The following is a 21,941-nucleotide window of genomic DNA, read 5'->3' on the forward strand; positions in this document are numbered from 1 at the left end:
GTCCATCTAGTCAAGGCTGTGGTTTTTCCAGTAGTAATGTATGGATGTGAGAGTTGGACTATAAAGAAAGCTGAGCACCGAAGAATTGATGCTTTTGAACTGTGGTGTTGGAGAAGACTCTTGAGAGTCCCTTGGACTGCAAGAAGGTCCAACCAATCCATCCTAAAGGAGATCAGTCCTGAGTGTTCATTGGAAGGACTGATGTTGAAGCTGAAACTCCAATACTTTCGCCACCTGATGCAAAGAGCTGACTCATTAGAAAAGACCCTGATGCTGGGAAGTTGAAGGCGGGAGGAGAAGGGGACGACAGAGGATGAGATAGTTGTATGGCATCACCGACTCGATGGACATGAGTTTGGGTAAACTCTGGGAGTTGGTGATGGACAGGGAGGCCTGGCATGCTGTGGTCCATGGGGTCGCAAAGATTTGGACATGACTGAGTGACTGAACTAAACTGAACTAGATTGGTCATAACTTTTCTTCCAAGGAGCAAGGCCATCTCTACCTGCACCAAATGAGCAGACTGGCTTTTACTCTGCCTGCAAGGGTGATTTTTGTTTCCCTACATCTTCTTCAACATTTGCTATTATCAATTTTTTTTTATTATTTTATTTTTTAACTTTACAATATTGTATTGGTTTTGCCATATATCAAAATGAATCCACCACAGGTATACATGTGTTCCCCATTCTGAACCCTCCTTCCTATTATCAATTTTTAAAACTAAATTTTATCCATCTGAAATGGATCTTTCTCATTTTAATTTGTGCTTTCCAATTCACAGTATGGTTGAGAATCTTTTCCTAACTTCACTGGGCATTTGGGTTTCCAAATAGAAGAGAGAGAAGGAGATTTCTTTTCATTTATTGTTCAGTTGCTAAGTCTTGTCTGTTCTTTGGGATCCCATGGACTGCAGCATGCCAGGCTCCCCTGTCCTTCACTGTCTCCTAGAGTTTGCTCAAATTCATGTCCGTTGATTTGGTGATGCTAGCTAACCATCTCATCCTCTTCCACCCCTTCCTTCTTTTGCCTCAATCTTTCCCAACATTAGGGTCTTTTCCAATGAGTTAGCTTGTTATATGAGGTATCCAAAGTATTGGAGCTTCAGCTTCAGCATCAGTCCTTCCAATGAATATTAAGGATGGATTTCCTTTAGGATTGACTGGTTTGATCTCCTTGCAGTCCAACAAATTGCAGACAGATTGAAGACCTAAATGTGCACAGTAAAATGTTAAGGCTTCTAGAAGGAAATGTAGATGAACATTTTTGGAGTAAGGACAGAGTTTCTTGGAAATACAAAAAGTATATACCAGAGAGGAAAGGATTGCTTATTTGGCAACATATATGACGATCTATTGTATGTTAAAGGGCTTCCCAGGTGGTGTAGTGGTAAAGAGTCTGCCTGCCAGTTCAGGAGACACAAGAAACATAGGTTTGATCCCTGGATCAGGAAGATCCCCTGGAATGGGAAATGACAAACCACTGCAGTATTCTTGCCTGGGAAATTCCATGGACAGAGGAACCAGGTGGGCTATAGTGCATGAGGTCAAAAAGAGTCAGACATGACTGCGTGACTGAGCATACACAAACACATATGTGTGTTAAACTGCATGACAGAAGACACCATCAACAAAGTGAGAAAACAAGCCCAAGCTATTTGTAAACCATTAAACCAATGAGTCAAACTCCCTTATTTTTTGCTTGCACCCAAAGATGAAGAACTCTTGCAGGTTAATTTTTTTCTTGGATTCAAAAATCAGTCTTTGACTATTGTAAGTCCACATTCATTGAATTTTAAAATATTTAAAAGTATTTCTTTTATGAATTTTTACTTAAATATTTTTCAGTGAGTTTGATCATTGTATTTTTCTCTTTAATTTTTATCTTATATTGGAATATGGTTGATTGACAATGTTGTGTTAGTTTCAGATACACACCATAGTGATTCTGTTATATATATACATATATCTGTTCTTTTTCTAATTCTTTTCCCATTTATTTAGGTTATTACAGAATATTGAGCAGAGTTCCCTGTGCCATACAGTAGGTCCGTGTTGGTCATCTGATTTAATTATTAGTAGTTTGTGTATGTCAATTCCAAACTCCAAATCTGTTCTCCCCCAACCCTTCCCCGACCCTGGTAACCTGAAGTTCATTCTTTGAGTCTGTTAATCACTATATCTTTTTCTTAATAATTGTTAAAGCTCTTTATGTATTTTGTGATCATTTTTGGCTGAAAGTAACAGAAACCCTCAAACTCAAACCGGCTTAAATAATAATGATTACTTTACAGAGCTCAAGTCTCCCTTCAGGCATCAAGGCCACTCTTTCCTTATCTTTGCTCTGCCAGGGGCTTCATCTTCAGGCTTACTCCCTTCATGGTTGTGAGATGGCAACCGCAATTCCAAACTTCATATCCAAACCCAGCACTGTCCAGAGGACAGAAGGTTCTGCTGACCACCACCTCTTTTTTAGTGGGAGGAGGACTTTCCCAGAAGTCCTGCAGACACCCCTCATTGTCTAAGTTGGTCACACATCCCATCCTAGATCAAGGGAAGGATTTTATACTTAATTATGGGGAGTCAGTCACCATGACCCTCCATTAGACCTTTCATATCAGTAGTCCTTTGTCATATATAATATATTTTAAAGCTTCCCATTTCTTGTAATATGGTTCATAAATAGGTATCAGATGCCATTGTTTCTTAATTCTAAGATACCTTAGCTGTGAGGCATTAATGTAACAATCTTTCTGAAGAGGAGAGGACTATATTTCATTTGAAGGAATAAATAAGCATATAATGCACATTCAATCCAAATCACTTTTTCAATATCACAGAGTCTGAATCTCAGCCTTTTCCACATTGTACAATACTGTTTTGGGCACTGATTGTTAAATGCAGCATCATGACCAGCACTGCTTTTTCTAAGCTCTGCCTCTACTCTTGACCCTTTTTAGTCCCTTTTAAATTAACAGGATAATTTCAAAACACATAAAAGATTATTGAGTTTTTTTTTTCAACTCCTACTTTATTATACTTGTGGTTTCATTTTATTCTTTACTTGAGGGAAAAAAATATTTTTAAAGTTAATCAGCTTCTTTAGGAAGTTTTTGAAACAGATGCCTAAGTACAGGACCCATGCATAGGTCACACCAACTCCTGCTGGGGTTTGAAATTTTTCTGATCTACTTTAAGAAGTTTGGCATTTCCTTTTCAACTTTTAGAAAAGAAAAGCCTGGTTACATTCTCTTTGCAAAAATGCAAAGTCTAGGTAAATTTAGGGTAAAAAAGTAGAAGTCCTTCAATAATCCCTAATTTCCAAGAGGATCACTTGGTGAGGTGTGACCCTTCCAGAACATTATCCAGGGATTTATGCAGACACGTGTGTGTACCAGTTATGTGGTTTACGTTCAGTAAATCACCCTGTACATGCTCAGTAAGTCTGCTCACATAAGTTTGTTCTGGCGATCTCCCCGTGTGAGTTCCCTAATGGTGGACATTTAGGCTGTTTCTAATTATTTGCTGTTACAAACAGTGCTATAATTAACATCCTTGTAAATGTCTCTTTGTGCATATGGGCAAGCATTTCTTTAGGGTAGCTATCTATGGTTTGGCAATTTCTGCTGCCTTTAATTGCATTGCCTGGTATCTGGCAGACGATCTTCTGCATGTACAATAACTTTTCATGTCCATGCTCTATTATAGTGTAAGTTTTAAAAAGATGTTTTAGGCAACAATTAGGAATCTAAGTTTAAGTTCAAATTCTGTGTGGATTGCTGTGGGCAGCTGAGGTGACACTTGGATGAACAGATGCCTCTACACGTGGCTAAGGTCACCCATGCACAGGCAGTTGTGATGAAGAGCAAGTAAGGTCTCACACGCATTGTAAGGCACATTGTGATTTTTGCACTGTTAAAATATGAGAAAATGCTTCTTAGAACAGAGCAGTTACGGTGTTTGATTTTCCCAGATAAATAGCCCATTGCTCCACCCCATATTTTGAATGGCCCTTGCCCTATGAGTTGATAACAACCGCATTTACAGAAATTCCTTTCCCCTACAGCTGGGAGTGTTTCGGGACTATTAACTCCATTGATCTATGCCTCTGTTCTGGTGCTAGTTCAAGGGGCAAGCTCCCCTGTAGTCTTCTTTTTGAGAACCTTCTTGCACATTTGTCTTTCTGTCTGCTGCTCTTTCTTCCTCCCCACGCTGTCCTTTTCACACGGGCACTTCATTAGCTGTTCACAATCTGCATGATTTTGCATCGTGGTGTGTCTGATGTGAGAACATCTGCGGTAGTCAAGAGCATATTTTCCTCAGGCCTTGACACTGAGCTCGCCATCAGCATGAAGCAGTCTCTCTTGCTTTCTCTCTCTCTCTTTCTCTCTCATCCACTGACATCTCCCAGCATCGCTGCTCCAACATCAGTTATGCCTGAGTCTTGAATGGTGTCAATCTGAGTTGAAAATGTGTCAGCTTTCTTAACATTATCACTAACAGACTGCTTAATTAACCTGCTGATACTATCAATAATGGATCTTGCTGGTATGATAGAAAGAAGACCCGCAGCCCACGGTTGGTCTCTCTCTCTCTTTTCATTTGTTTAGTCTCTCAGTGACAATACTGCTAGAGCTGAACTTTTCAGGAGCGGGATAAGAGCGATCTGGGAGGGTTTGAAAGGAATACAGTAGAACTTAAAGCTCTGGAAGAGACAATGGAATCACTGAAACAGGCTGGCATTCTCGTTGCTCAGAGGTAGGGATGGCTAGTAACCGGTGCATACAGCAAGTGCTCAGTAAATGGCTAACCACTGTACAGAGTCAACAGAAGAGATTACAGGGCACGTGCTGTCTGAGTTGACAGTAAGAAAGTTGGTGTTCACCAGGAGGAGCCTGGGGTTGCCATCATTCTGTAGTGGCTTCCAGGGATTTCTCTCTTTTCCATCTCGCAGCTGAGATGAGAGGGGCACATTGTCGTTCTCAAAAGGGTCCAGACAGGGAGGAGGCTGGGTTTTCACTTCCTTTCATGCTTTATCTTTCATCTCAAGTGGCTTTGTGTTTGAACCAACGACCTCCTCTATCCTTCTGAGGCCACATCACATATTCAGAAATTTCAGAAAGCAGAGATGCCACCGCAGCCTGGAGCAACTCCATCACCTCCCAAACCATGCTCTCTCTTGTCTGTCTGTCTCGCGCGTGCACGTCAACACACACACGCGCACATAGACGGACTTGACACGTCTCAGCTGTCCCTGGCTTCCCCCTACCTGGACAAGCCTGTAAGCTCAGCCAGCACCCAGAAATTCACGGACACACTAAACGCATCCCCATTTTCACACTTGGGAGGCCGGCAGGGAGCAGAGTTCATAGAGTGAGTTTAGGCAGCTGCTCCTCCCCTGAACCACATTCCTGTGGCCTTGCCTTTCCTGGAATGGTGGTGGTGGTGGTGGTAGAATGTATTCTCAGAGGGCAGAGATTAATGCCTTTCAGGGCAGAAAACCCCAATATCATCTCCAAAGGTTTTCTTGGGTCTCCTAGTACTTAAGGGCCTGGCTGTCCCAAGGGTGTGATAGGTTGCAGTACATCGCTGCCACCACTAGAGGGCAAATCACTAACACAGGCCAGGTGCCCCTACCCCAGGCCTCTCCAGGGGCCCTTCTGGACCCTAAGCCCTAGAGGGACCCTGGGGCTATCAGGAGCTCACCTCTAAGGGTGAGGAGCAGGAGATGCAGAGCCAGGCTTGGAACCCAAGGCCAACTGGCCTGAAACCCAGGCTCCCATTCTCTCCTCCCTTACCTCAGATTCACCTGCCTGACTCTCAGTCTCTGGGTGTGTTTAAGACAAGGGCTTTTCAGCATCAACTCTACTGACGTGTTGGGCTGGATAATTCTTTGCTGCGGGAGCTGTCCTGTGCATTGAAGGATGTTTAGTCTCTGGTCTACCCAGAGATGCCAGTAACAACCCCTGCCCCGCCCCCCCCACCCGCCCCCCAGATCGTGATCATCAAAAATGTCTCCAACTTTGCCAAATGCCTCACAAAATCAGCCCCGGTTGAGAGCCCCTGTTTGAGACAGGGGAGTGTGGCTGCTGTGGAGACAGCAGGGACTGAAGCCGACAAGGTCTGCCCATGGCTCCCACTGTGACCGTGTGTCGTGTGGAAACACGAGAGCTACTCGGAGACGGCGTATGTGCTGTAAATACGTTTCAAAACTGTATTGGGTCTCCTGCTTTTCTTCTCCAAAGGCTGCAGAGTACCTCGGTCTTCCCCTCTGTTTATTCCACCTCCCTGCTTTACTGAAACAGGAGACGGAGGCTCAGAGACCCTCAGGGCTTCGAGCGGCCCCTCACCTGCAGGGCCGGGTCCTCCAACTGCAAGCGCCCTGGCCCGCTCTGCTCCCTAGCATTGGCTTGGGCACCAGGAGCATCTGCGGTCCTCCTACTCCACCTGCCCACTAGGCCCTGCCGCCCTCCAGTTCCCCAAACCCTGGCGCCCCCCCCTCACTGGAGGGAGTGAGGAAGCAGCAGGTGTTGATGCTAATCAGCGTTCACAGCCCAGAACTGCAGTCGCTCCCAGGCTCACACACTCCCCAAAATTAAACACTCATTATACAAAATTAATTGACATTAATTAGCAAAAATTAAAACTTTAAACACAGCAAGGCGCTTTGGGGGGAGGAGTGAAGCAGGCGGGCTCCATATTTGTCACCCCCCCAACTGCCCACCCTCCCACCATCCCCAAGTCCCCCCACTTCCATCCTGGAGCAGAACCAGGGTTCAGGCGAGGTCAGCACCCACACCCGGCCCTGGGCCCAGACCTAGCCATGTGAATCCCAGGGGAGAGAAGCCAGCTGATGGGTGGCCCCCCAAAGTCGGCACACTCTGCTGAAGTAAGGAGCTAAGAGCCGTCCCCTCAGCCTGGGTCCCCATGATCTCAGCTGAGATGTGGAGGCATGGAAACCCAACCATCTGAATCAAGCATGTAGAAGGCATGCCATTCACCCCAAACTCGTCCATCTCCTGGGTACCCAGAGGATGGGGCACTGTAGCCTTTCAGCTCTGTCCCACTTTGCTGTGTGGCCTCAGATAAGTCACCCCCCTCTCTGAGCCTCAATCTTCCATCCATATGATGAGGGGGAGGCGCTGGGTGAGCACTGAGGTTCCTGCCTGCTCTGGCACCTGCTGTCAGGGAAGCAAGTCTCTGCGAGCTTGATTCACTCTGAGGAGCAAAGGGCTAAGTGTGGGGGGCAGCTGGCATTTTAAGAGGATGCCCAGAAAGGCAGCCAAGGGACTGAGGAGCTGACAGTGGAGCGTCCGGCACCAGTGGGGATTGGCCTTCAAGCCACAGAGCCCTCCTGGATGGGCATCCACTTTGCCTGCCGGTGAGGCCTGCCCCTGAGGAGAGGAAAGCAGTGTCCTGGATAACTGGCTGCTCTCTGAGCCCTGAACAGTTTCCCCTCCCCCCTCACACTGGTTATTTATTTTCCACCTTTGCTTTCCAGGTTCCCAAGGGCCCCACATCCTTCACCAGGCTGATAGGCAGCAGAGCCATGCCTCCACCCACTATGGGAACAGTGCCGTGCTTAGTCACTCAGTCGTGTCCGACTCTTTGTGACCCCATGGACTGTCACCCACCAGGCTCCTTTGTCTATGGGAATTCTCCCAGGCAAGAAGACTGGAGTGGGCTGCCATGCCCTCCTCCAGGGGATCTTCTCAACCCAGGGATCGAACCCAGGTTTCCTTCCTTGCAGGCGGATTCTTTACCATCTGAGCTATCAGGGAAGCCCATGAATACTGGAGTGGGTACCCAGAGAGGATCTTCTCCAGGGGATCCTCCCAACCCAGGAATGGAACCGGGGTCTCCTGCATTGCAGGTGGATTCTTTACCCGCTGAGCTACCAGGGAAGCCCCGGCATTTATTCAGAAGCTTCATTGCTTGGTGTGGGTAGAACCCAGTGGTCTTCTCCACAAGGTAGAATGCCATCCTCCCCCCCTCACTCCTGCTCCCTTCTCTCTCTCCAGCCAGTGCCAATATCTGCAACGTGGTTCTGATGCGATACGGGGAGCTGGAGGAGGGAATTGACGTCTTGGACGGTGATGGCAACCTCGTGGGCTCCTCCAAGATTGCCGCCAGACATGTGGGTCATCTGGGGGCTCAGGGGGCTGGTGGGGAGGCTCTGGTTAGTTTTCCCTTGACATGATCATTCCCCAGGGGTTTCTGTCCACCGTGCCCTTGCCTTTCCTCTTGAGCACGCCTCCCCGCCCCTGCCCCCCACTCCCATCCATGTGAACCACAGGCCTCAGGTCTGGCCCTCGCCAGCCCTGCCTCTTGGACACCCTTGCTTCTCTGCAGCAACCTCTTCACCCCTGGGAAGCATCCCCATCTCTTATCCCAGCCCCTTAGGACCTGCTTTCTCTGACCTGTTAATTGGTGAGGGCAGAGGAGGCCCCCCGCGCCCCACCCCGCCCGCGCCCTGGAGCTTTCTTTCCCTTCCCCAGGACCTAGAGCCCTGCTCCTGGGGCCTTCATATCCCCCTGGGTGAGAAGAGGACAGGTGGAAGTGGATGATTTGTGGTTCTGTGCTAACAGGCACTTCTGCAGGTGATACGTCACCAGGGAGTGAGTGTGGCCAAGGTGAAGGGATTTCAGGCTTGCAGGAAGCCATGGAGATGGTTTGGGGAAGAGTATTTTGTTTCAGGAGGCCCTCTTTCACTTCTTTCACTTTTCACCAGCCTCACTCACTCTAGCAATTTTTTAAAAAATTCCAGTCTGTGTATATATCTCCCTGTGCTTTCCGGCCTTCATCCTAATGGCAACTAGTGTCATGTCCTGCTCTAGCCTCTGAGTGCTGGGTCCCCTCTGCTCCAGCCCCTCTCCCTCATCAGCTTGCACATGGGGCCGCCACTGCGCTGTCAGCGAGGCCATCTCCATAAGCCTCTGACCCCACTGGGAAAGTAAGTGTCCGTGCACGGCTTGTGAGGGGCAAGGAGCTCGAGGGTGCTGGCGTCCACACTACATTCTCTGCTTTCTGCAAAGGCTTTGGGTGCCCGCCCGCCCCCACACACACACATCCTTACGCCTGTTCAGGAGACTGAAGGGACCCTCTCCCAGGCCTTCCTGCAGCTGATGATGAAGAACCCAGGTTCTTGGGAGAAATATTCAGCCCCCGGCCCCTCATCAGAGGGGAGTTAGCCTCAACTTCCCACCTGACCCTAACCTCCTATCCAGCCCTATTCTCTTTCCTGACTTCCTGAGAGGGTGGCCAATAGTGACAGCTCCTTCACGTGGTCCAAACAGCAGGGACCCCCAACTCTTCTGCAGCCCTGGGCTTCCCTTGTCTTGAGGCTGCCGGCCCCTTGCCATTCTGGAGAAAGACTCCAGGGACCCACGTGTTACAATCATTCCTTGACCCTTCTCTGAGAGCCAGGAGCCTGCATCACAGCGACCATCAGGATGCAGAGATGCCACTGAGCTATACCTCGACAGCCGCCACTGCCCGGGGATCCTGAGGGAACCCCCCGAGCCAGGCCCCAGGCAGACCCCTTATGGGGACCACAGACACTCAGCAGAAGCCTTTCCCACTACAAAGTTGACCTCTTGTCGCTAAGAAAGACTCTCCTCCAGAGCCAGGAGATGCTTTAAGGGCCCAAAAAAGAAAGTCAGTCCCGGAACCTCTGTTCTCACTGGGCACAAGGAACCTCAGGCAGCTCAGCAGGTCCCAGCAGTTTGTTCTGGTCCTTCCAGCGCCTGCTTTGTTTCTGAGCATCTCGAGTCCTCCATGTGCTTCCTCTCAGCTGCAGCACCACCCCCCACCCCCAACTCGGGCACCTCCCTGGGCGCAGGCCTCTTCCTGGGACTGCCTCTGTATTGCCACCCCTCCCCCACACGTGGCAGGTGATGGGAATCTGTGATGGGAAGACAGGGAGAGCTTTTTTCTGTTGTGGGGAATACAGCTTAGCGAGCAATTCCATGAATTATTCTGTTCAGCCAGATGTGCTTAGCAGCAGTTCACACACCTAGGGGCTCCAGGGCGGGCTTTGCTGCCAGGCAGCTGTCCCACCCCCAGAAGCCCCTGCTCACCAAGCCTCTGCTTGCCCCTCAGGCCCTGCTGGAGACAGCGCTGACACGAGTGGTCCTCCCCATGCCCATCCTGGTGCTACCCCCGATCGTCATGTCCATGCTGGAGAAGTGAGTGGGGCCAGGACGGCGGCCATCGTGGAGGTGGAGGGGAGGGGGCCCTGCTGGCCCAGGGCAAGGGCCCTAGTTTGTTCTGACTCTCCTTGAAAGGACTGCTGGAATCATCTTGTGAGAATTAATGGACTGTCCCTGCTCAGGACCCTGTGCTAGGAGCTGGGAGGGAGGTCCTGATGCACAAGGCAGGGCTGGCGCTTCTTAGGGGTGTGTGTGTGTGTGTGTGTGTGTGTATGCACTCTATTAGTGCACAGCATAGGACCAGTGATAGAGAGAGCGTTTGAGGACTGTGGTGGGAAGACTAGATTTGGACCCAGCATACCCCTTTCAAGTATCTGCAGTGAGGCAAGTCTCCACCTCACTATGCCTCAGTTTCTCCATTTATAAAATAATAGTATTAACCTTCATGCCACCCTCAGAGGGATGTTCTGAGAATATATTTGTCCTGACTCTAAAGAAAGAGTCAGGAGTCATGGTTGTGTCTCTAAAAGACATATCTGCTTTTTATAAGCAAAAGATATATTTTGCTTAATATAATTGTTATGGTAGTTGGTTCCTTTTAATTGACAAGTGATATCCCATTGTAAGGGCTTCCCTGGTAGCTCAGCTGGTAAAGAATCCGCCTGCAATGCAGGAGACCCCAGTTTGATTCCTGGGTCGGGAAGATCCCTGGAGAAGGGATAGGCTACCCACTCCAGTATTCTTGGGCTTCCCTGGTGGCTCAGACAGTAAAGAATCCACCTGCAAGGAGGGAGACCTGGGTTCGATCCCTGGGTTGGGAAGATCCCCTGGAGAAGGGAAAGGCAACCCACTCCAGTGTTCTGGCCTGGAGAATCCCCATGTACCAGAGAAACCTGGCAGGCCACAGCCCATGGGGTCACAGAGTCAGACTCTACTGAGCGACTAAGCACAACATAGCACAGAGGAGATACAATAATAAGAACAGTGATGTAGTGATTCTATTAATTAATGAGGGTAAAACTGAATGATGAAGATGGGGATGCTGCTGGGAGGAGAGGCTGAGGGGAGGAGGGAAGAAGCAGGCAGATCCCTGAAGATGAGGGCAAGTCTAGGAGGATGGCAAGAAGCAGGGAATGGTTCTAGGTGCAGGGAGGAAGATAAGCAAAGGCCTGGAGGTCTGGTACAGGTAGAAGTGAAGAGGTGATCGCTCCCTCCCTCTGGGGGCCCAGCCTGGAAGGGGGCACCTCAAGGCTATAGATGGGCTTGGGGCTGTGTAGGACAAGGATGGGGTTGGTGGCACTCCATGGAAGGCGTAGGTTAGGGGCTTCTCCCCAGTTTGAGGACTTTCTTATTCTCACAAACCAAATGACAATTAGCATCGAACCCTTATTAAACACTTGTTACATCCCAGTCCTCTCTCAGCCAGGTCCCTACCTAAATGCCATCTCCTCAAAGATGCCCTCCCTGACCACCCCATTGAAATGACAGCCACCAGGACTCCTTCCCTGGCTACACTGACTTATTTTTACTCACAGCACTTACCAATATCTGAGATTCTTTTTCTAGCTGTATATTATCTGTCTGCTTCACTAGAATGTCATCTACACTTTTGTTTTTAAAGTTACTCAGTCATGTCCAACTCTTTGTGACCCCATGGACTACACTGTCCATGGATTTCTCCGGGCCAGAATACTGGAGTGGGTAGCTATTCCCTTCTCCAGGGAATCTTCCCAACCCAGGGATCGAACCCAAGACTCCTGCATTGCAGGAGGATTCTTTACCATCTGAGTCACCATGGAGGTGGGTAAATTCCTTTTGTTTTCTGCCTGGCACAGTATCTAGCATAGTTCCTGGCAAATAGTGATGTTCAGTGTTTGTTGAATGAATGAATGATCTCATTTAACCTTCACAACAGTGCAATGAGGTCAGTATGGTATCCCTATTTTACAGATGAGTAAAGGAAGGCAAAAAGAGGTTGTGTATCATCTGCTTACAGTCACTCACTAGGAAATGGCAGAGCCAAGCATGACCCAGGAAGATGACTGCAAAGCTGGGCTCTTCCTACCACACTGGCTGCGTTTTGGGTTTTTGGATCCAGCACATAATCACGTCTTTGGAATCCACCCCATATAGAGACAAGGGAGGAGCAAATTTGGGGACCTGGTCTCAGAAAGCTTGTGTTTTGATAAAGGGGGAGACCCACACACAGGTCAGCTGCGGGTGGGACCCAGCAGTGTGTGAACAGGGTCAAGGTGATCTTGAGGGGGGTCTGGTCCAGAGGAAAGGGGCTGCAGCCAACTCTGAGATCAAGATAGGATTTGGTAGAAAGGAAGGCTTTGGGGGCAAGATTGGGCCTGTTGTGTGGACCTTGGAGAGCCCAGCCTAGGAGAAGAAAAGGAGCCCTGTGTCCAGCTATGGGGCTGATCCCTTTCTCCCCTGGAAGAGGGGAGGTGCAGGGTGGGAGTGAGTACCTGAGTGGGGATGGCATATTGAACACTGAGATTTAAGAAAATTAATCTCCTCTAGAAGTTGCGAAAATAAGTCCTGGAAGTGATTGCTTTGGTGCCCCTGACCCTGTAGACATAACTCTGGTGACCTGAAGCTGTCCCCAAATACCAGTGACTACAAGTGCCCACAAGGACCCCACCTGGCAAAGAGGAAGTAGGGGGGCTTCTGTCTTCAAGGCGACTGAATCTTGAACCTGAAATTTGCAGAGGGAAAATGTATGTGATGGCTGTTGGTGACATCTGAACTGGGTTTGCAGTAAGTGGAGTGGTGGTTAGTGTCCCATGAGTTGGAGGCTTCACGGGAGATGGGGTAGATTGTTCCAGTTCTGAACATCCTGGCCTGGAATCAGCCTGGACTACGGGCACCCTGAGTCTGACTCAGCTCTGAGTCCTGAAAAAGCCCCGAAGGCAGGTAGGTTAGTGGGTTAGTAGGCAGCCTTGTATTTGGTTGGTCCTTTCTCAAAGCTCGTGGGAGGGTCTCTGAGGGAAGAGAAAGAGTCCAGTCTGGATTGCCCCAGGAATATAAGGTGGGCAAGACTCAGTTTGCACCCTCAGAGACATAACTAACCTCACATACAGGGGGAACTGCCAGACAGAGGTGGGGACCGGGCTGCGCAGGCACCAAGAGAGACTCCTGGAGGCGGGGTTCCACGTCACCGCTTCCGCTTCCGGGTCTGGCTCGTCAGTTTCCCACCTGGAGAACCACTGCACCGCCCCCCTGACTATCTGGTCTGCTACAGGTCGGCATTTTGCACCACCCAGCAGGCCCCCCCTGTCGAGCACCCCACAGCCTTCCCAAGCAGGGTGCTAATGACGGGGCCTCTGCTGAGGAGGCTGTTGGGGGAGGCAGCCTGACTCTCGACTCTCGACCCTGGGAGCCCTGGTTGGGTGAGGGAGTCAGGACCGCCAGGGAAAAAAGACAAAAGAACACTTACAAAGCAGCCTACTTGCAAATTAATGGAGCGCAAAGTAAAACTGCTCCAAGTGCTGAGGGAATGCACAACAATGGGGAGACAAGCTGTTGTGTGGCGGGCCTCAGTATCTCCTCTCCGGGGGAGCTCTCAGAGACGAGGTCCCTGGGTTTCCAGCTAGGATAGCACAGGTGGGGGGCATGTTCAGATGTCCCGTCTCTGAGACTGAAAGGAAAGGAGTCTCAAGTCAGAAGCCAAGAAGCCTTTAGCACCAGAGCAGGGCACCCCTCTGAGGAGCTGCACACCCTCCTCTCACCCTCCACTACCCCTCCTCTCAGGTCGGGGCTCACACTCCAGCTCCACCGTCCTGGGGAGGAAATTGGTTTTGGACTCTGGGCTGGGAGAGCAGCCCCATACCCCCACGTGATCCCCCCAACTCAGAGGCAGGTGTGGGGCTCTCTCCTCCAGCCCTGCGTCCCTGCCCTCGATTGGGGCCTTGGGTTCACTGCCCTCCCAGGACGGGTCTCAGCTGGTTGCGGTTCAGACCACACCCTCCACGGTAGTTCCTGAGGCCGCTCCCCAGCCTCCCTCAGTCCCTGGGATCCGGGTCTTTCCTCTCTCCCAGGCATTCGCACATCTCTCCATCTGCATATTCTAACTCCCCCAGCTGCCTTTCCAATTCCTCCCTGCCATTTCCCTCTCCTCCACCCCTCCCCCTGTCCTGCTGTGTTCACTCTCCCGCCCGGGCTGGGGCTTCAGAGCCCACTGTTGGCTGCTGTCTGAGCCTGCCTCCTTCCCGGGTGGGGAGCCAGGCCTGTACAGTGAAGACCTCAGCCAGCCACCTTGAGAGAGGAGCGGAGGTCACAGCCCCACGTGGAGGGGGCTGGTCTGTCCAGTGTCCCCACTGGAATGAACCCATGGCCTGCCCCTCACCTGTCAGGGAGGAAACCTCCCTCCATGACCCTGGGGGAGGGACAGTGCTTCCAGGGAAAACACACCCTCCGGTCTGTCCCCATGCTCTGGCCACCCTCAGGGCCTGAGGTCCCAGTCACTGCCTCTCCTGGTCCTGCTGGAGAAGTTGTGCGTGTTAAATCTCTTCAGTCATGTCTGATTCTTTGCAACTCTATGGACTGTAGCCCACCAGGTTCGTCTGTCCATGGGATTCTCCAGGCAAGAATAGTGGAGTGGGTTGCCACGCCCTCCTCCAGGGGATCTTCCCAATCCAGGTATTGAACCCAAGTCTTTTTATGTCTCCTGAAATGGCAAGCAGGCTCTTTATCACTGGCGCTGTTGTAGCCACACGTTCCAGGAAACACACTCACTCAGAAGGACAATGCAGATAGTGGAGTGCAGTTTATTACACCAGCAGGCCCAAGGCAGAGTCTCCTTTTAGCCTGACCGACTTTTGTGAAAACCTCATATACCTTAAATGTACTGCTCAAGCCCACATCCCCAAATTCCTTAAACCAACCTTGGAAAGTGTTAAAGGGAGACACAATCAGGTTACAGCCATGATTCATAATCAGAAGGGTCAGCTGGTTATACATTGTAGCCTACACCAATTGGTGCCATAAAGATTACAAAGGTGATTGACTGCGTAGGGGATTATTACATTCTTTTTGGCAATGGGAAATCTTTGCCAAAAGAGGAGGCCAGTTCGGCCATAGGTATGTTATCCCCATTGCTACTGTTGTAGGAAGAGGGGGCCTCCCCTCCAGGGCCCCAAGAGCAGGCTCTTGTCTAATACTCGGAAAAGAATTGTCCGAGGAGACACGTGCTGACAAAGCAAGAGATTTTATTGGGAAAGGGCACCCGGGTGGAGAGGAGTAGGGTAAGGGAACCCAGGAGAACTGCTCTGCCAAGTGGCTCGCAGTCTCGGGTTTTTTGGTGATGGGATTAGTTTCCAGGTGGCCAATCATTCTGATTCAGAGTCCTTCCTGGTGGCACACGCGTCGCTCAGCCAAGATGGATGCTAGCAAGAGGGATTCTGGGAAGTGGACAGACACGCAGTGTCTCTTTTTGACCTTTCCCGAACTCTTCCGGTTGGTGGTGGCTTATTAGTTCCGTATTCCTTACCAAGACCTCCTGTCGTAAAACAATTCGTGTGAATGGTTACTAGAGAGCCTGGCCAGGGTGGGCGGTTTCAGTCAGTGTGCTTCCCCTAACTACCAGGCACGTAGTCCAAAGCTCACTGAAAGTGCAAGATGGAGTTTCCCTCTTTTTCAAGATGGAGTTAGCTCAGCCTATTCCTTTCCTCCCTCAGCGCCACCTAAGAAGCCCCCTGGACTGAGGCAGAGGGAAGGCCAGAAGGGTTTGAGTTTGATTTGGGCCATTCTGTCCCACTGCTCTTAATCCTGTGGAAATTCCCCTCCCCAGTAGATCAACTCAGGCTTAAGTCAACAACTGGTCATATGGTGGGGTCTAGGCCAGTGGGGAGGGCTGGGGGACAGCCCAGCCACCAGGATCTACCTCCTTCCAGCTGGAAACAAGGGCAGTAACAATAGCAACACTAACACCCCTCACTGAGCACTTAGTGTGTCCCTGTCTTTTACTGAATAGAACTTACAAGTAATTGGATCATTATTGGTACCTTAGCAGGCACATTCTGGGCCACAGTGTCCCAGAGTGTGGTCTGGGGATCACCTGTTTCAGACTCAGGGAGGGTTCCCAGGTGTGGTACCCACAGAATCAGGATCTCATGAAGGTGAGCCCGATTTAACCCCAGCCTGGGTACCAAAGTTTGAAAACCACTGCTCCCAATTCTGCTGTCCCCTTAGAGCCAGAGTCACTCTTGGGATTTGTGTCTGGAGGTAATTACAGGTGGTGTGGGATTTGCCTGCCCACACACTGAGGCACAGCCCCCAGGAGGGCCTCCCCTACCTACTCCAGGAGAGGAGGGCAAGAGTCTCAGTTCCGTCTTCTTCCCACAGAACCGGTCTTCCTCCAGTGAAGGCTGACACTTCCTGAGGGCAGCGTTAGTACCCACCTAACATCCCTTGGCAAATAATCCATCCTGCTGGTGCATCCCACCCCAGGCCTCCCCCAGGTAGATGGCCTGTGGTGTTCACTAGGACCCAGTGGATTATACAGAACGAGATGCTCTGATGGACAACACAGTGAAGGTGGACCTGCCAACCACTATGGTCCCCACTCTGTCTGGAGAGCTTGTTCTGTCATGGGGCTGGGGACCTGGCCCCAGAGGGAGGAGGCTTTCATACCCCTTTCCTGTCCAAGAATCCCTCCTGACACTCGTTGCAGAGAGGGGTGTTAGCTGGCGATGATGTGGTCAGAGGGTCCACAGGCAGGAGCCGGAGCAGCTCAGTGACAGCACTTGCTGGGAGTCAGGAGTCCAGACAGCAGACCTGCCTGCCTCCTGCAGACTTGGCCTTGGCCTTGGCCAAGTCCCTGTCTTCCTCTGTGGCTTTTGGGTCAAAGTTGACCAGGCGGCGTGTAATCTTCCCATATCCAGAAGAGGATCATCCCCTCCTGGCTATGCACATGTGTGTATGCGTGTTCGTGACGCGTGAATGTGTGATTTGTTATGTGCCGCCTTCAAGGACCGTCTTCCTCTGCTGTATCCCCGTGGGGTCCCCCCAGCCCCTACACAGGAGCAGGGATCGGCAGCTTCCTCTATTGTCTCCCCCATTCGGGGTCTTCTTTCCACAGTGGACATACAGTGGGGTGGGGCCCCCACAAGTGTTCGTTTATGAGCTGTGGTTGAGAGTTCAACCAGCAATGTTCTTCAGGGCAGGGCCTGGGGAAATGGGTGCCAATGGGTGAAGGTCCCCAAGACAGAATTTCTCCATTGCTATTTGACTACTGGCTAGCACTGGCCCTTGGGCCCAGTGGGACCCAGCGTGGTGGCTAGTGGCCAGCTCACTCTGTCTCCGGGTCTCATGGCTCCCCCTTCACTCTCTTCCACAGGACAGCTCTCCTGCAGGCGCGTCCCCGGCTGCTCCTCCCTGTGCAAAGCCTTGTATGCCTGGCAGCCTTCGGCCTGGCCCTGCCGCTGGCCATCAGCCTCTTCCCTCAGATGTCAGAGGTCAGTGGAGGGAGGGGCTCAAGGGCAGGACAGGGAAGGTTTGCAGTTTGGTCATTTATAAACCAATACTTAGTGCTGACTCCTTAGCAAGGGGCTAACTAGGCACTGGGGTTAGAACATGAATGAGACAGGCCCAGGTTCTAACCTCAAAGAGCCGAGGTCAGGCAGTGAACACAGCGATGACACAAGGAATAACAAGTGAACAGTGAGTAGTGTGAGGACGGGAGGTGTTCGGCTGTGGGAGGGGACAGTAGGGGCCCAAACGGTGCCTAGAGAGACATGGCGTTTCATGGGGCCTGAAGGATGGGTTAGAGCTGCCCAGGCATGTAAGAGGTGAGGGGACACATAGGCTGAAGTCACCTGGTGTGAAGGTAGGCAACTGAGGCCTTCATTTCTGGTGGAGAGGGGGAAGATGAGGGGCTGGTAAGGGGGCCTAGGGTCAGGTGGTGCTGGGAAGCTGGAAGCCACCACAGAGGGTAAGTGTTACCAGAAGAGCTGTACAGAGCAGGACCAGAGTCCTGATTTTGAATGGTCCCTGTGCTTGCATGGTGAGGCTGGGTTGCAGCTCCAGAGGAGAAGGAGCCTTCAGGAGGCAGTGGCGCGCGTCCAGTGAGAGGATGGTGGCTTGGACCAGGCTGTTGGCAGTGAGCATGGAGAAAAGTGGGTCCTTGAAGATAGAGTTAGGAAGCAGCTTTATCCGGATTTGACGAAGAACTGCATGTGGTGGGAAGACAAGAAACCGGCAGGATATGCGCCCGGCTACCAGGCAGATGTAGGTACTACTTAACAAGATGGAGACACGGAGGTGCTGACATGCGGGAGGACAGCGAGTGGAGCTGGATGCGTGCATGGGGCTTGAGCCTGCGGAACACGTGAACGGAGGTGCCCTGTGGGATTTGGCTTTGGGTGTAGAATCCAGGAGAGAGGCCTGGGCTGGAAGGACAGAAGCAGGGGCCCCCAGCCTAAACAGTGATGGAAGCCAGGGTAGTGGGTAGGACCAGTCAAGGAGTGTGTGGTGAATAGAGGCCTCCAGAAGTGTGCTGCCCAAGGACGAGTGGCCAGGGAGGTAGGGATAGAGCCAAATGGGATGAGACGTGGGGGCGTCCTTAGACAGCAGACCTTCCTGTGAGGTCAAGCTCTGTGAGGTTGAAGAGTGTCATTGGTATCTCTGGACATGAAGGCAAACCCCATCCCAAGGGATCAGTGGGGTTCAGCGGGGGGTGGGGGTGAGGAAATGGGGTGGCAGGCTGACCGCTTGGTCTAGAGGCTTGGGATGCAAAAGAGAGAAGAGAAAGGAAGCCAAGGGGAAAGAGAGAAGCCGTCCCACCACTGGAATGAGATGTAGGGTCAAGAGAGGCTTTATTTTCACTGTTTACAAATGGGAGAGACTGGAGCTTGAGCAAATGCAAAGGGAAGACCTCAGGAGAGAAGGAGGACATTGGAGGGGGAGGATGAAGAGCACGTCCATGAAGTGGGGGAGGCAGGGCACAGAAAGCAGTTCAGAGGATTCACTCGGTATGGTGACCCCTCTCCCCTTCAGTAGGGGGAGGCAGATGTGGTTGGGGTGGAGTTCAGGGGTGGGAGGTTAAGGAAGTTGTTCTGATAGCTCCTGGGGTCTCAAGACTGAGCAGAGGTAGGAGGAGAGTGGGAAGGGGAAGTCAGAGGGCCATGGAGAAGGCTGGAGACCTTCAGAGGGAAGAGCAGGAGAGACCGGGGACCGAGGAAGTCAGAGAACCTGGAGGGCAGGGCCAGGGGTCAGCGGAGGGGATGGCTGGGGGAGGGTTCAGGGCTGTGGGGGTAGCCAGGGATCATCTACCCAGAGATACGGGGCCAGCTCCAGTTTTGTCTGGCTGGGTGAGCCATTTGGGAGGCTGGTATGAGTTCAGGAGGAGCAGAGGACTCCAGAATCTTAGCTGGGTTGGGGTGAAGAAGCACTAGCAAGCTGAGTGAGAAGAGCAAGGTTTGGTGCAGAGGCAGACCTATGGAGGCAAAGAACGACCACTGAACTCATGGGAAGATGGCGGCTGTGGCTGCAGCACTGACCCTGCTCAGTCCTCGCCAGAGGGAGTGCGAGGGGTACAGGTTCCCCCAGGGAAGTTGAGGAAGGTGAAAATAAGGTCCTGGGTGTTACACCTAGACTGTAAGGACTGGAGACATAGGGTCTTAAAATAGGAGGAAGTGACCCAGCCTCCAGGCCCCAAGGAGGGTATGGACTGGCGTCACTTCCCTCCACTGAGTCCCAGAGTTTTAGGAGGAAGCTATAATGGGAAGGGGCTCCTGTCTTGGGGGCCAGCCCAAGGCAGGTGGATGGAAAGCAGTATCCTCACGCCCACGGGCCCAGCCTTGCTACAAAGCTGGGGTACCCTTCCAAACCTTATAGCTCACTCCCAAAGCTGAACAGCTATATCCCGATGCTTAGGGACTCTAAATGGAGCTGGGGGTTCCAGGTTGCCTGGAAGCTCTGAAGATGGCGGGGAGGGCACTTCTTAGTGGTCCCAGCATCCCCATGTGGAAGGCCTGAGCCCACACTCCCCATGGTCACGAACTGCATCTCTGTGCAGTTGGGCCGCGTGTGCAGTTCTGGGCACGAGTTGAGTGCTCCAGGTGCTTGCAAGCACCCCTGTGTTCAGAAGCCTCCAGTAGCTCCCATAGCTCTACCCCTCTGCACAGGGGAGAGACCCAGGGCAGAGAAAGCCCACGAGGGAACTGGAGCCTGTCCCATTGGAAGGATTTTCAAGATCATCCAGTTTAGCACCCCCCTGGCTCTCTGTGGGGGGAAATGGAGGCCCAGAGAAGCTGAGGGTCCAGCCCAGAGTCACAGATAAGCCAGAAACTGATGTGGGAGAACACCGCAGATGCCAGCTTCCAGTTCAGAGCTCCCAGGAGGTGTTGCATCTGCTTGTTTCGTGGGATTTTCTCTCTCTTTTCACCTACCCTGGGGCAGTGAGAGAGGAGGGAGCTGGGGCCTCTCTGTGGTGGTGGAGTCTAGAGCTGTAGGTCTTTGGAGGGTGCTGCTCTGGGACAAGTAACAGAGAAATGGCCACAGTCCAGCCACTCCAGCCTCCAGCTCTGGCTGCCAAGAGGTGGTCTAAGGGAGCGACGTCCAGGCTCCTTCCTTCCCCCATGCCTGCCACAAACAGGCATGGAAGTTAGTTCTGGGTGTCTAACCAAAGTCCATCTCGTTGCAACCCACGCCTCTTTCTCTAGATTGAGAAGAATGTAGTCATTTTGGTTTTTTTTGTTTGTTTGTTTTGGTTTTTACTTTTTCAATTTTTTATTTTTCTTTTTTTTTTTTGCCATTCTCCCAAATCTTCCCACCCTCTCCCACAGAGTCCATAAGACTGTTCTATACATCAGTGTCTCTTTTGCTGTCTCGTATACAGGGTTATCGTTACCATCTTTCTAAATTCCATATATATGCGTTAGTATACTGTATTTATGTTTTTCCTTCTGGCTTACTTCACTCTGTATAATAGGCTCCAGTTTCATCCACCTCATTAGAACTGATTCAAATGTATTCTTTTTAATGGCTGAGTAATACTCCATTGTGTATATGTACCACAGCTTTCTTATCCATTCATCTGCTGATGGACATCTAGGTTGCTTCCATGTCCTGGCTATTATAAACAGTGCTGCGATGAACACTGGGGTACACGTGTCTCTTTCCCTTCTGGTTTCCTCAGTGTATATGCCCAGCAGTGGGATTGTTGGATCATAAGGCAGTTCTATTTCCAGTTTTTTAAGGAATCTCCACACTGTTCTCCATAGTGGCTGTACTAGTTTGCATTCCCACCAACAGTGTAAGAGGGTTCCCTTTTCTCCACACCCTCTCCAGCATTTATTATTTGTAGACTTTTGGATCGCAGCCATTCTGACTGGCGTGAAATGGTACCTCATAGTGGTTTTGATTTTCATTTCTCTGATAAAGAGTGATGTTGAGCATCTTTTCAAGTGTTTGTTAGCCATCTGTATGTCTTCTTTGGAGAAATGTCTATTTAGATCTTTGGCCCATTTTTTGATTGGGTCATTTATTTTTCTGGAGTTGAGCTGTAGGAGTTGCTTGTATATTTTTGAGATTAGTTGTTTGTCGGTTGCTTCATTTGCTATTATTTTCTCCCATTCTGAAGGCTGTCTTTTCACCTTGCTAATAGTTTCCTTTGATGTGCAGAAGCTTTTAAGTTTAATTAGGTCCCATTTGTTTATTTTTGCTTTTATTTCCAATATTCTGGGAGGTGGGTCATAGAGGATCCTGCTGTGATGTATGTCAGAGAGTGTTTTGCCTATGTTCTCCTCTAGGAGTTTTATAGTTTCTGGTCTTATGTTGAGATCTT

At 50.8% G+C, this 21,941-nt stretch overlaps 1 protein-coding gene across 1 annotated transcript in view; it reads left to right on the forward strand.

Moving 5' to 3' along the window:
• SFXN5 (sideroflexin 5) overlaps window positions 1-21,941 on the forward strand; it is a 133,288-nt gene that overhangs the window by 93,834 nt on the left and 17,513 nt on the right. The window contains exons 11-13 of the mRNA XM_010829769.1: window positions 8,021-8,136; window positions 10,101-10,186; window positions 17,493-17,610. Coding sequence (XP_010828071.1) covers window positions 8,021-8,136; window positions 10,101-10,186; window positions 17,493-17,610 — 320 coding nt within the window. The remainder of the gene's footprint in view (window positions 1-8,020; window positions 8,137-10,100; window positions 10,187-17,492; window positions 17,611-21,941) is intronic.

The sequence above is a fragment of the Bison bison genome, unplaced genomic scaffold (genome assembly GCF_000754665.1).
Source record: "Bison bison bison isolate TAMUID 2011002044 unplaced genomic scaffold, Bison_UMD1.0 scf7180017864508, whole genome shotgun sequence".
Taxonomy (NCBI): Eukaryota; Metazoa; Chordata; class Mammalia; order Artiodactyla; family Bovidae; genus Bison; species Bison bison.